At 34.1% G+C, this 15,318-nt stretch overlaps 2 protein-coding genes across 2 annotated transcripts; both read right to left on the reverse strand.

Annotated features, from left to right (window-relative positions):
- Window positions 1–4,868: 4,868 nt before the first annotated feature.
- On the reverse strand, window positions 4,869–11,510 carry LOC110099471. The gene is made up of 7 exons (XM_020826630.2): window positions 11,271–11,510; window positions 9,028–9,246; window positions 7,709–7,774; window positions 6,153–6,228; window positions 5,965–6,069; window positions 5,775–5,844; window positions 4,869–5,215 (listed from the first exon to the last, which is right to left on the reverse strand). Exons 1-7 carry the CDS (start codon window positions 11,508–11,510, stop codon window positions 5,113–5,115), a joined length of 879 nt encoding a protein of 292 aa, XP_020682289.2. The 3' UTR covers window positions 4,869–5,112.
- A 117-nt stretch (window positions 11,511–11,627) lies between these two features.
- LOC114579063 (uncharacterized mitochondrial protein AtMg00810-like) lies at window positions 11,628–12,374 on the reverse strand. The gene has a single exon (XM_028692753.1). The coding sequence runs from the start codon at window positions 12,372–12,374 to the stop codon at window positions 11,628–11,630; it is 747 nt and encodes a 248-aa protein (XP_028548586.1).
- Window positions 12,375–15,318: the final 2,944 nt, after the last annotated feature.

The raw sequence follows: 15,318 nt of genomic DNA on the forward strand, positions 1-15,318 counted from the left end.
ATATGCTGGCACAAAATAATGCTAAGACATTATGTATTAATAGGAATTAAAATAGATGGATTCAAAAAACTAAACCGAAAAAGTTGGGATAAGGCCAATAACGTTGGTTGTTGCAAAATTGGTAAAATTGAACTTAAATGACCAGATATATAGGCATCTCAAATAACTAAAAGTATATGTTATTAACATATATGTGCATTTAATATAAAAAAAATGTTAGCGCTGACTATAAAGTATAAGTTTATATTTATGTGTCAATGAAAAGCTTGGGATTATGTATGTGCGTCTAGATAATCATGTCCTAGATATGTCATTCATATGTTTGAAAAGATTTTAGAGTATGTATTGGTGTCTTTGCCCCATGTCAGCATTAGTATTTCATACTAATTCGTAAATGGGTCTATTTCCCACATTAGATGACAAGCTGTCATGCCAAATTTTTTACTATTGCAAAAGAAAAATAGAGGTTGTTTTTTTTCTTTTTTGGAGAAGTTGCAAATAGTAACTGTTCGAGTGAATGATAGTCAGCATAGAGAGCGAGTCAACAGAAAAAAAAAAAAGAATAGCAACAAAAAACAACTACCATAGAAAACACAAACAACAACAAAGTAAAAAAAATCAACAATAACTAGCAAGGCATCAGCGGCAATAAGCAAGCAAAGAAGAAGGAACAACTGCTATAATTCTTGTAAAAGAGAATGCAACTATAGTTTCAATACTTTGGGAAAATTGAGAGATGACATCTAATCCACTACTTAAAAAACTCCATTAAAAATAAAAAAGAAGTACCGTTTATTATAACAAATTAGATATGTTCGATCTACAAAATAATTCCAGTTGAATCATATTAATCCTGAATTTAAAATTTGTAGCAAATAAACTTTAATTCGACAATCCAACTTATAGGACCTTAATTTCTCACGTATGATGTTTGGTTAATAATAGAATCTTGCGTTTATACTCTAGATGATATCCTATTCAATCTCAATAACGTGATCTATGAATCACTACCACCAGCAGTCTTGACCAAAAGATAGGACGATTGGATTTAACTGATTCAATGTTATGAAGGATGCTTCTTTTTATAGTCTTCTAAGAAATGAATGGTCAGATTTAACATATCCTTCATGATACCATCCCCAAATCACATAGCTAATGAGCATAGAAGCAGTAGGAAAAACTCAGCTAGCAAGGTACAAATAACTAAGATGTTTATTATTTAAAATGTAAATAATCACTAAACTATTAAAAGCATCAACATGATTTGAAGTCATAACCTAAACAAATTACACACAAAAACTTTTTCTATGCATTGAAAATAAATGTATATAGATATAGCTCCAAAGAATGCACAAATAATATCACGGGCACACTATGCAGACCACAAAGAAATAATAACTTCAAAAACTCAAATAAAAATGCAATGGGAAGTCCTCAAGCTCAATAATAACCGTTCACAAATTATCTACAGTTTATTGCCCTATAAGTAAGAAACACAAAGCTCTGAGTTAATTTGTTCGCCAACTCTTGTAGTTTGGTCAGGGGATAGATCAACTTCTGCAATTCCAACCTCCTCCCAAGTTTCACCAATTTGTTCAGGATTAAGCTATATTTTTGGATTCTCCAGTAAAAGTGGCATCAACATTTTCAGTAGATGGATCATTATCTGATTTTTTCAAAGCTTAGAGAACCATCAACATCTTCAATAAGATCTTTTTTAGATGGTTCATTATATTGATTAAGTTTACAAGGCTGAATATTGGCGGCAGCAGATGTCTCAATTGAAAATGCCTTACGAACTAATTGCAGAGCTATCTGTCAAAATATCAGAGTAATAAATAGAAAATGAATAACTATTGGGAGTGAACACGCATTTCTTGAAACACTAGAACTTCACGATTTATATTGTAGATAAGTATAAGTTCATGTTAAAGAAACCGGCTTAAGAAGAAAACTGATGGAACAAACTAAATATTTTAATTTAATCAAATTTATTCGATTATATATATTAAAAAAGATAAGTAATTCAGTTTGCATGATCCTTTCATAGAATGATGCAATAATTCTATTCACAAAACATCTGAGACAAGACAGTATTACGGCATACTTGTTCAAGCTTGATACCACAAGCTTCACTAATTACCTTCCTAGGTAATCTCTTACAATATGCATCTTTCCATCAGTTATATAATCAACAATCGCAATTACTTCAATTTTATCCAAAGGAGAAATCGAAATTGTCTCAATCACATTCGCTGAGCAAATTAAGAGCACATACACTACAAATAAGGAAATATAATTATTCTGCATTTTAAAAGAAGTTTGCAAATATTTGCAAGACTTTTCACAGAAAATAAAAACAATTGATATTTGCAAGACTTTTCACAGAAAATAAAAACAATTGACAATTTCATTGAAACAATCCATTTGTTTAGACTATATAGGCCATAGCATCAATACTGGTCAGATGACCAACAACTAAATGCTTTTTATCTAGTGTGATTTTTTTAAAAAAAAACTTAATTAACCATGTTTTATCATTATATAGCATTAACTAGTATAAAAAGTGAGCTAATTACACCACAATGTTAAGATAGCAGGAATTGATGTGGATCGGACTTGAGGCATGTCAATACCTATTATGCCCCATCAAAAATTTTTAAGTCGCAGTTGATGTAGGACATCTTCAAGTATTGGTTCTCCTAACGCATATGGTGGAAAAATAAAAGAATTGGATGCACTGATAGTAAATTACAAAAAAAAGATACATTAAATGAACTAGAATCATGAGTTCTGAAATTATCAATTTATAAAGATTTGTTGCAATCTATTACATGATTTTATAAAGTTATCTTTTAGCAATTAATTTTAAAAGATTCCCATAGGAGAGCCTTCCAAGATTAAGAAGTATCATTTACCTAATCAGCCAATCTGAATTTCATCTATCGTATGCTCACATTAGCAGGTATTCAAAATTGACACTAAAAATATCAAATTTATGCAAATTACATGAATCATGCAATTTTTGAAAATAACTAATGGGATGCGAAGCATCTAATGCAAATATTAAAATGCCGACATAATAAAATATGTCCTAATGCATATTCATAACTAATTCCAAGATGATGAGTCTGCACAAATTGATTTGTTTCAATGGAATTGTTGATTGTTTTTATTTTCTGCAGAAAGTCTTGGAAGTATTTGCAAACTTCTTTTAAAAAAACAGAATAAATATATTTTTCTTATTTGAAAGCAGGTGCTATTTATTTGCACAGCGAATGTGATTGAGATAATTTTGACTTCTCTCTTGGATAGAATAGAAGTAATTGTGATTGTTGGTTATATAATTGATGAAAAAATGTATATTGTAAGGGATTACCTAGGAAGAGAATTAGTGAAGCTTGTGATATCAAGCTTGAACAAGTATATTGTAATATTGTCATATCTGAGAAGCGTTGTGATTAGAATTATTGTATAATTCTATAAATGTGTCGTATTAACTGAATTACTAATCTTTTTTTTAATATATATATATATCTGATTAAATTAAAATATTCAGATGTAAGTAACAACTGCAGCTCTACTTGAACTTATATAAAATTATTGTTGAGAGACTGGTGTGCAGAATTTACATGCTATGTACAAGTTAATACACGTTATGTACATAGTTTATACAAGCATTGTACATATTATGTACAAGTTTATACACAATATGTGCAAGCATTATACACACTATGTTATAAACTTTTTTATAGTATGTATAAATTTATACACATTATAAACAAGTTCATACATGCTATGCACAAGTTTATACAAGCATTGTACACGCTATGTACAAGCATTATATATGATATATACAAGTATTATACATGATATGTATAAACATTATACAGGCTATGTAAAAGCACTATACACACTATGTACAAGTTTATATATGCTATGTACAAGTATTATACACGCAATGTACAAGTATTATACAAATGTTATGTACAAGCATTATAGACACTGTGTACAAGTTTATACACACTATGTATAAGTTTGTACACACTATATATAGGCATTATATATACTATGTATAAGTTTATACATGCTATATACAAACATTATATACACTATGTATAAATTTATACAAGTTATGCACAAACATTATAAATATTATGTATAAGTTTATACACATTATATATAATGCTTATACACAATATATATAAGTATTTTATACGCTATATACAAATTTATACAAGCATTATACACATTATGTACATGATTATACAAGCATTATGCATGCATTGTACAAGTTTGTACATGTTACACTATGTACAAGTTTGTACATATTACACTATGTACAAGTTTATAAATGCATTGTACATTACGTTTAATGTTATGTACAAAGAATATACACAAGCTATGTACAACCATTATAAACACTATGTATAAGTTTATATACGCTATGTACAAGCTTTATACACATTATGTACAAGTTTGTATATGCTATATACAAGCATTATACATATTATGTACAAGTTTATACATGTTATATACAAGAATTATACACACAATATACAAGTTTGTACAAGCTATGTACAAGCATTATACACGCTATGTATAAGCATTATACATAAGTCACCGAGAAATACCTTTATGCTCATTTGGTAGTTTTTTTTTGTCCTCAAGAAGCGGAAACAAAAATTATATCTTACCAAAGATAAATTAGCAATAATCCATGGCTCCTCTAGAATTGGACACAAAGGTTAGTGAACTTTGAAATTTATGTTTTGTTTGGCATGACTTGTGCCATTTTTTCGCTCACGTTAGAACATTATGTTCACTTTGTCATAAAAAAACAACTTTTTTGAGGGAAATTGTTGATAGAGCAAAAAAAAACCCTGTTCCTGCTTTCTAATAGCTTATTCAACTAGATAAGTGTTACAAAAACCAAATGAAGCCTCAGAACAAAGCATTGCGTTGTAAAACGTTACTTTTGAATAGTGATTACACATCAAAGTAGGTGATACCCATTTTTGAATTGATAAAAAAATAAAACTTTGGCTTGCAGTAAAAGTTCAAAAAAATTACAGGAAAAAAGTTGCTTATTTTGTGGAACTTATTTGTATTCTAAAGAGACATTAATATACTTCTTTGACTAGCATGCTTTAAGATCTTGATTAGAGGTTTGCTTCCGCATCTCTGGCCTTCCTCAAGGGGGGTGTTTCCCCATCTGTCATGGAAAGGTAAAATCCTTCTTGTTAGTAAAATAGGAAAAAAAAAAGGTTATTCCTATTTCAAAACTTCCTCCACGATAAGAAATTTTTGCTTGTTAATAAGTAAAATTTAATTCATGATGAGAAAAACTTGCTAACCAAGAAGTGAGATTAAAATAAAATATTGGCCTTGAATCATTTACTTTCTCTTAATCACTCAAGGAAATAAATTACCTAGGATAAGGCCCTGCAGCAATGAATATTTAAGCTGAGAAAAATAACGCCTTCTTTGGCTTTAAATAATTGATCATCAATTTTCCTCCCAAAAGATAGCAGTTTATATTAACATGCTTTATCATTCTCTTTGCTACTTACCTGACATCCATAGAGAGCGAAAGGACAAAACATTACTATGGTGAAATTTTTTCTTTCATTATCACTAGGATCGCATGTTCTTATGGGCAGCCTCTTTTTGCAAGAAAAAGAATTTCATTTCATATTTTTGCTTAAAGATTTGTGAAGTTATATATTTAAGAACAAAATTCTGGAGAATGTGATGAAGCCTGAGTGTGATACCTATCTTGGGAGAGCACATTAGCTCCAAATTCAAGCAAGACACTCGCCAGAAGGTGCAGCCCTTCTGCAGCTGCAACATGTAGTGGTATTCTGTGATCATAATTTTTACTGTTTGGATCAACTCCATATTCCAACATACGGCAAAATATGTCAATTTTACTATCTGCTACTATTTTACAGAGATATGTACCGGCATCTTCTAGGTTCAGAATTGCGCCATTCTGCACAAGCAGCTTTGCAACTTTATCATGTCCGGCCCTAACAGCTTCGAACAATGGCGAATTTCCAAATTTATCTGCATTCAAAGCCATTTTACAAAAATATCATGCAGAGATTTCGTTGAAGTCAACTTTATTCTAAATCCATGTCTAATCTCACCAATGCAATTTACATCAGCTCTCCATTGAATAAGAAATCTCACAATGTCTTCATAGCCTCTGGATGCAGCCATTTGCTGAGGAAAAAGGAAAACAAATATCATTATCGTAGTGAAAATGCATATAAGTTAAAATTGAGCTACTGCTATTTAATATAGTGCTTTTGTGAGCCTACAAGGAGCTAAACTTGAATTTTGCTCCTGCATAGAAAATGAAATACCATACTAATATTATCATTGTCATTGCAATTATTCTTAGTCTGCTTTGTGACTTTTACATTCATATGTGTCGAGTATCACATGAGATACTACTTTATTTTTTTGTATATCTTTCTTATTGTACTATCTAATCATGTTATTGTTGGTTTACTCTCTTTTCCCTTTTAATCTTTCCACATTGATTTTGTTCTTCCATTATTAATGCCACATGATATGTACAAGCATTATACATGCTATGTACAAATTTATGTACGTTATATACAAGTATTATACACATTATGTATAAGCATTATACATACTATATACAAATTTATACACGCTATTTACAAGCATTATACAAACTATATACAAGTTTATACAAATATTATACACACTATGTACAAGTATTATACACGTTATGTACAAGCATTATACACACTATATACAAATCTATAGAAGCTACATACAAATATTATACATACTATATACAAGCATTATGCACACTATATATAGATTTGTATATACTATGTACAAGCATTATACACGCTATGTATAAGCATTATACACATGATGTATAAGCATTATACATACTTTGTACAAGTATTGTGCATGCTATGTACAAGCATTGTGCATGCTATGTACAAGCATTGTACATGCTATGTATAAGTTTATACATAATATGTACAAGTTTATACATACTATGTATAAGCATTATACACACTATGTACAAATTTATGCAATTATTATACACGCTATGTACAAGCATTATATACACTATGTATAAGTTTGTACATGCTATGTACAAGCATTATATATGCTATATATAAGCTTGTAAATGCTATTTATAAGCTTGTAAATGCTATGTACAAGTATTATACACATTATATATAAGTTTATACACGTTATGTATAAGTATTATACACACTATGTACAAGTTTATACACATTATGTGCAATGCTTATACACAGTGTATATAATGCTTGCAAAATAGGGCAGAAATGGCGAACCCAGCATTAAACATTCAAAAAGAAACGTATATTAATTAAAATGGATATTATTATAGACCAGTATTAATATTATTTTTTTAATTATAATTATAATAAATAAAATTAAAGGTTGAGATTTGATTTGAATAATTAAAATTAATAAAAATGGATGGCCAGTATTTGATATGAGTGGAATCCCAAGTCACTTATATATATATATATATGAAAAAGTTGCTAGATATATGCAAAAGAAAAGTTTAGCAAAGAGAAATTTTTCACCTAAACTGATGTTAATAAATATGAAATATGTTTCATGTATGAATTAATGCTTTTGATACTTTGTAAAATATACAAGTAAAAAATGATGTACATGCCTTGAAGGAGACTGACATGTAAAATCCAAGGAAAAGAGGCCGGTGTGGGAGTGGCACAACCATAACCTATACACCAGGAAAAAAGAAGATAATCGGCACAAAATAATCATTTATAAAAGTGATTATAGAATAGAAATATTAATGTAAGGTCAAACTACTTTTTGTGAGCACTAAAACTCTAAAACTATAATTGATAAAGGTTTTCCAGTATAGTTAAACAGTCTTTAATTCAATTCTATGAATTTGATGCTTCAGAAAAAATGACTATACAATGAATCAGCATATCGCAGTTTTCCAGAAAAATCAATGGTGGCATTCATTAAAATAGATCAATAATCAATTATAAGAATATATTTCATCAAGCCTTCAAAGTAAAGGGATCTGCAGTAGTTTAAGCACAACAACTCTAATTTTTCTGACAACAACCAATGCATTCCAATGGAAATCTTTTGTTCAAGAAACATAAACTTCATATAATTGCTACGGGGTTTGTGATACAAGCAAGCTGCTTCTCTATAGATTCAAAACTAAAAATGATCCCAAAGTAGAAACTCAACTCAACAAAATTAGCTTGAATCAAAGCTAGCATTATTTCACAAGGACATATGGTATCTCCAAGCAGACAAATTTTAAAGAATTACTACACGTATACCAATACAATCACAACAAACCACTCAACAATTCATATCTTTCAAGCAAAGCCGTCAGAGTAGAATCTACACGGGAACTTCACTAAAAGCAGCGTACTAGCATTGTTGAACAAGACACAGACCTCAAATAGACGTTAACAAGCAACAAATCCAAATAGAATCCGATGTCCAAATGAAAATAGCGCCTAAAACATTATGATTAAATATATCACTTAAGCACAAAAGAATGACACGAACGTTCAGGTGATCCTCTAGCCGGGGAATCGTAGGCATTATGGCTGAAGATGCCTTGGCCTCCTCCGCCTCGGCTCCGGTAGACGAGTACACCGCTTCCTCCGCCGCCTTAGCATCCACCGACTTAGCCGCGTCGACATTCCCCTCCCCATAAAGACGGTGGATCTACCGGAGCGGAGGCCAAGGCTTCTTACCTACGATTCCCTTTCGCCCGCTTCTTGGCCATACCAAATCCGGTCTGCCGAAATAGAGTTTTTAGGGGCTGTTTGGTATAAGATTTATCGTGGGATTTATGTCGGATTTACGCTAAATCCAGCCAAATGGTTTTTGTGCGCGCGTTAAATCCAGTGATTTCATAAATCCCGAATTTAGGGATTAACGGCTTAAATCCTGGATTTACTAAATCCCTCGGTTCGGTGGAAGGGAGAAAGTTACCTTCACAGCCAGCGAGCTCCCGTTCTTGCTTCCGATCAAAATGTCGTAACTTCCGATCCGACAGCAAGGGAAAGTCGTCGAAGGAGCGAAGTCGAACAGCCACGAATGAGCCGAAGAAGCGACGCGTGTAATCCTAGACCTAGAAAAGCAACGGAGGGGAACAGTAACGAAAAAGTGAAGATGAAAGGAAAAACCTCGACGCCCTAAGGTATTGATTAACTTAATTAATATATATTAAATTATTAATAATTAAGTAAATGAATTAAATAACTAATTGTATAATTAGTGCATAAATTAATTATATAATTTAACTTAATTGCATAATTAATAATTAAATATTAATACAATTATCTTAATTAATATAACTCAAAATATATATTATTACATATATAATTTAAGTATAAATAATAATTAACAAGTAATTTGTACTTAACATGTTATTAAATTCATAACACATTAATTTTTATTTTTAATTATAAATTTATTTTTAATCTATAATTATCTTCTTCATATTTAAATTTCTAATTGTCATAAATCTTGAATATGTTACCAAATAATTTATCAGGATTTAACAGGATTTAACATTTGACATATCAAACAATTATTAGGATTTAACACATTTTGGATTTACAAATTCCACATATACCTGATTTACTAAATCCCACTTGTTGCCAAAGAGACCCTTAGGATAAACTAGAGATTCAACTTTCATGGTATTTGGCCAGCTCTCGGTGTTGCATTCGATCTGACAGGAGGGAAAGTTCTAGAATGAGCTAAGTTTGTTGAGTATTAGTTAAATAATTAATTTTTTTAAAAAAATAACTAATTAATTTGATACTTATTAATAATACTTATTAATATAATTAGATATTAAATATTTATTAGATTTGCAAATAATTAAGTAATTTAATAAATAGTATTATAATTAGTAATTAAATAATTTAATAATTAAACTAATTTCTAATTAAATTATTTATCATTTAAAATTATTAACTATAATTAAAAATAAAATTAATAATTAATTTGTAATTAACATGTTATTAAATTCATAACATATTAATTTTAATTTTTAATTTGTAATTATCTTCTTTATATTTAAATCCCTAACTATCAAAATCATAAAATAATTACCAAATAATTTCTCATGATTTAACATGATTTATTAAATTTCACTAAAGTTAAATCCCACTTGTTGCCAAACAACTCATTCGATTTTAAGAATGAAGTAAATTACAAACGTCTCTCACCTTCTTACATAAATTACTTCCATATCCTTTATTTTAATACACATCAAAATACTTTCTTATTCAACCAAATATTATAAAAATTGTATCTTTAGTTTCATATTTTGTAAAGAATTAAAGTTTTGTTTAAGCATATAAGCAAATGGCTTAAATCATAAATAAATGTGAATGCCCAATTTTTTGTATAATGAAGACTATGTTACTCATCAAGGGAAATTATTTATTTTAATCATTTAATACTTTTCATATTTTTAATAATTAAATACTAAAATAAAGAAACTAGGGTGTAAACGAGTCGAGACGAGCTCGAGCCATAGCAAGTTCAAGCTGTGCTCGCGAAATTTTTAGGCGGCTCGAACTCGACTCGAGCCCAGAACTCAAGCTCGAAATCAACTCATGTGCTGGAATCTCTAAGGCTCAAACTCGGCTCATTAGCTCGATCTTGAATAGCCTGCTTCAGCTCGGCTCTCTGCTCAATTACAAGCTTGAATAGAAAGCATTTTTATGAATTTTTCATTGTAAGCTAGCTTCAAATTCTCAAAATTTTACTTTGACATTAACTAGATAGCTCCAGCCTTCTGGTCTCTTTTTTAGGAGGAAAATAAAAGATAAACCTATTCATGGACTTTTTAAAAATATTTATAACAAAGGAGAACCTTAATATAAAATTTTACAATTTTTTCTAAGATATGCATTTCGATGATTAATACAGCCTTATAACTCCATTGCATTTTCATGAAGTGCGGCAGTTCAAAAAACCAAAATTTTTTAAGCTTAAAATTCAATCACTATGTAAAATTAGCAATTAAACATGTAGAAGACAAGGAACAGAGAAAAGAAAGAGACGGAAGGGAAACAGGAAATATTAAATCTATTATCTCATGCTATTCTCAGATACATAGTTCATATATATATATATATATGATTTATACATGAGGAGAGACCACGTGTCAGTCTCTGATTGGTACAGGATTGGTGTACTAATAGCCCCCGTCAAACCGAGCGTTCATCTTGAATGGTCGGTTTGGATCTTAACTCTTGAAACCTGGGAGTGGATAAGGGCTTCGTGAGAATGTCCGCAATCTGGAAATTTGTCCCGATCGGTAGCAGACGAATGGCTTTATTTTGAATGTGATCCCGAACGAATCTATGATCTATTTCGATGTGCTTCGTTCTGGCATGGTAAATCGGATTGTGAGCGAGCGCTATAGCCGACATATTATCACAGAAAAGATCCATGGGTTGATCGTGCTGAATGAGGAAGTCGTGTAGTAGTCTCTTGAGCTAGATGGAGTCCGCAACAGCCGCCGCGAGAGCTCTGTACTCCGACTCCGTGGATGATCCAGAAACCGTGGCCTACTTTTTAACAGCCCAGGATATGAGAGTGTCACCTAAGAAGGTGCAGTGACCAGTTGTGGACTTCCTCGTGGTAGCGTCACTGGCCCAGTCGGCATCTGAATATGTCGTGAGTTTTAGCTGATTTTTGAGAATAGGCAGTCTGAAGTCCACCGTTCCTCTGATATACCGTAGCAGACGTTTAAGGAGGTATACGTGCTGAGAAGAAGGATCATGCATATGTTGAGATAGCACGTTGACTGCGTAAGTAATGTCCGGACGCGTGAGAGTGAGATACTGTAGTGAGCCGGTGATTCTGCGATAGGTGCTGGGTTCCGAGAGAATGGTGTCCTCTGCTACTTCAGGCGGAAGTTTTGTACACGACGGGTTGGCTAAAGGATTGCAATGCGTTAGATTAGCAGAAGTCAAGATAGATGTAGCATAGGAGGCTTGAGAGAGAAAGAACTTATCTTTGAATTGTTGAATTTTAATACCCAGAAAATGATGAACCGTGCCCAGATTTTGCATATTGAACTGAGCATGAAGCTTGGAGAGAATGTTGTTGATGACTTCTTGATTGTTGCCAGTCACAAGAATGTCGTCGACGTAGACGAGGAGGAAGATTTGGGACTGATTGTGTTGAAACGTGAGAAGCGACGGATACGCTTGACTGTGTTGGAAGCCGAGTGTGAGAAGATGATTCATAAATGTATTGTACCATTTCGGGGCGCCTGTTTGAGCCCGTAGATTGATTTTTGCAGCTTGCATACGTAGTTAGGATTAGTGTTATCGATGAATCCTCGCGGTTGAGCCATGTAGACCGTGTCTGTGAGTTGGCCGTGGAGGAAGGCGTTCGATACGTCTAATTGCTGCACTGTCCAACCTTGCGAAAGAGCTATGGTAAGTAGCATACGAATGGTTGGAAATTTTGCGACCGGACTGAATGTTTTGCCATATAGTCGATGCCGTATTCTTGCTTATTCCCTTGAGCTACGAGGCGCGCCTTGTACCTGGCCACCGAGCCATCCGAATTGAACTTCTTACGAAACGTCCATTTGCAACCTAAGATAGAGACTTTCTGAGGAGGTGGCACGAGACACCATGTGCCCTGTTTTTGAAGAGCAATGAATTCTTCGGCCATTGCCTGTCTCCACTCCGCATGACGGTTGGCTTCAGCAAAACTGGTGGGGTCTGGATCCGCATTGGATGAATCTGTGGCTAGGAGATTGAGACGCTTGGATGGTTTTAAGGACCCTGTTTGCAGCCTGGTAACCATTGGATGCTTGGTTGGTATGATCTGCCGAGGCTGAGGGGTGTCCGAGATAGGAAGTACCTCCAAAGTGGTGTGGCTGGGAGATGGGATCAATGAGGGCTCGTGGTGTTGCGATTTTGAGGATTGTGCAGTATGGGTTGGAATGAAGAGTTGTATGTCTGATGCCTTGGAGACCGGTAGAAGCAGAGAGGGAGGAATGTCCCTAGAATGTATCTGCGGAGGAGAGCTGCTTTGATGAAAAGGAAATGAGTTTTCAATGAAAGTAACATGACGAGAGATAAAAGTTTTGTGAGTTTCCCTGTTTAAGCATTTGTAGCCTTTGTAGATATCGGAGTAACCCATGAAGACAAATGAGCTGGACTTGGGTTGGAGTTTGTTCCGAGCATGGCTGGGCAGAAGAGGAAAACACTCGCAGCCAAAGGTCCTAAGATGATCGTAGTCCGGATTTTTGCGAAACAGAAGTTGCAGCGGCGATTTGTATTGAGTGTTGGTAGATGGCATACGGTTGATGAGGTATACCGCCGTTAAGCATGCTTCAGACCAGTGTTCTAACGGAACAGATGCCCTATGAAGAAGAGATCTCGTTGTTTCCACAATGTGACGATTTTTGCGTTCCGATACCCCGTTTTGTTCCGGTGTGTAAGGACAGGAGGATTGAAGCTGGATTCCTTTGGATTGGAGAAAAGTATGCATCTGTTGATTGAAAAATTCCTTGCCGCCATCTGTTCTAAGAACTTTGATTTTGCGATTAGTTTGATTTTCAATGTATGTAGTAAATTGCATGAAAATAGAAACAACATTTGATTTATTCGTAATTAGAAAGAGCCACGTATAACGTGAAAAATCATCCACAAAAATAACAAAAAAAACGATGTCCCTGAGTAGAGGTGACCGGAGCCGGTCCCCATACGTCCGAGTGTACAAGTTCAAGAGGGAATTGTTTCCTATTTGTAGAGGATACAAATGGTAATTTATGACTTTTACATTGAATATAAGTATTGCAAGGAAAATAAGAGTAATGCTGAATGTGAAGTGTAGGATTAGAGTGAGCTATGCTGTTCAATATGCGGATGTGAGGATGTCCGAGACGGTCATGCCAGCTGACAACCGAATTCTTGGAAGCTTGAAATGCTGATGAGCTTGACGGGATCTTGTTTGCTGGGCTGACTTTGTACAGCCCTGCATTACATGGACCGCGAAGAAGCTCTTGATTTGTCGTCAGATCCTTAAAAACAAAACCCATTGGATCAAAAGTAACCGAGATATTGTTATCTTTAACTAAATGATATATAGAGATAAGATTATGCGAAATGTTAGGGACGTGAAGTAGATTTGTTAGATGAAGCTTACGATTTGGGGTTGGAAGTATTCTCGTGCCCGAGTGAGCAATGGGAATGTTTCTTCCATCCCCAATGAAGACGCCGTCGGTTCCTTGATATGCTGTCGATTGGTTAAGATTGTCAGCCGCATTGGTCATGTGGGAGGAGGCTCCATAGTCCAAGTACCAATCGTAAGATGGAGTCTCGGAGTTAGCCATGAGAGCATTATTCTGTTTCAGATTACTCGTTTGAGCAGTGTAGTTAGCGTTCATGCGATGCCAGCATACATCTGCTGAGTGGCCTTTCTTGGTGCAGATCTGGCAGATTACCGGTTGCTGTTGCTGTTGTCCGGATCGACCATTCGAATTTTGAGATTGGTTGGAACGGCCTCTGGTGCGACAGCCTCTACCTTTGTTGGCATACAGGGTCGATTGCTGGCTGATTTCGACTGAGTTGCGCGCGGCATCAGCATTGATATGAATTTCTTCACTGATAAGCATGGCATACAGATTCTCAAGACGAATTTGAGTGGGTGAATTCCGAATGTATGTTTTGAACGATTGATACACCGCCGGCAAACCGTTCAAGATGTACAAAACTATGTCTTCAGAGTCGATGGTAGATCCAGCAGACGCGATTTGATCGACGAGCTTCTTGATTTCGGTCATATACTGGATCATAGACTGATTTTTCATGGATATGTGATGAAGCTCATTCTTGAGCTGAATTACTTTGGATCTACTGGTGGCTTGAAACTGGCTTTCAAGAACTTGCCAAATCTCATGTGTGGTGTCGAGATGAAGAATATACGGGAGCACCGTCGGCGAGATTGTCGAGCACAGAGCGGTTTGAAGGTTCTGATCAATGAACCGCCAGTTCTTGATCAGCGAAGCATCTGCGGGATCAGTAGAATCCAGAGGGAGAGTCGGAGGAGCAAGAAAGTGATCGAATTCATTTGCGCGAAGAAGCTTGGAGATCTGATGGCGCCACAGAGGATAGTTCTCCGAGGATAATTGATTCGGGACGAGCGTTTTGAGATTAGAGACGACGAATTTGAGCGACTGAGAAATTTGAGAGGTTTCAGCCGGCGGGAGTTGGGATTGGGCGGTTGCAGACGATG

The sequence above is a fragment of the Dendrobium catenatum genome, unplaced genomic scaffold (assembly GCF_001605985.2).
Source record: "Dendrobium catenatum unplaced genomic scaffold, ASM160598v2 fragScaff_scaffold_157, whole genome shotgun sequence".
NCBI lineage: Eukaryota > Viridiplantae > Streptophyta > Magnoliopsida > Asparagales > Orchidaceae > Dendrobium > Dendrobium catenatum.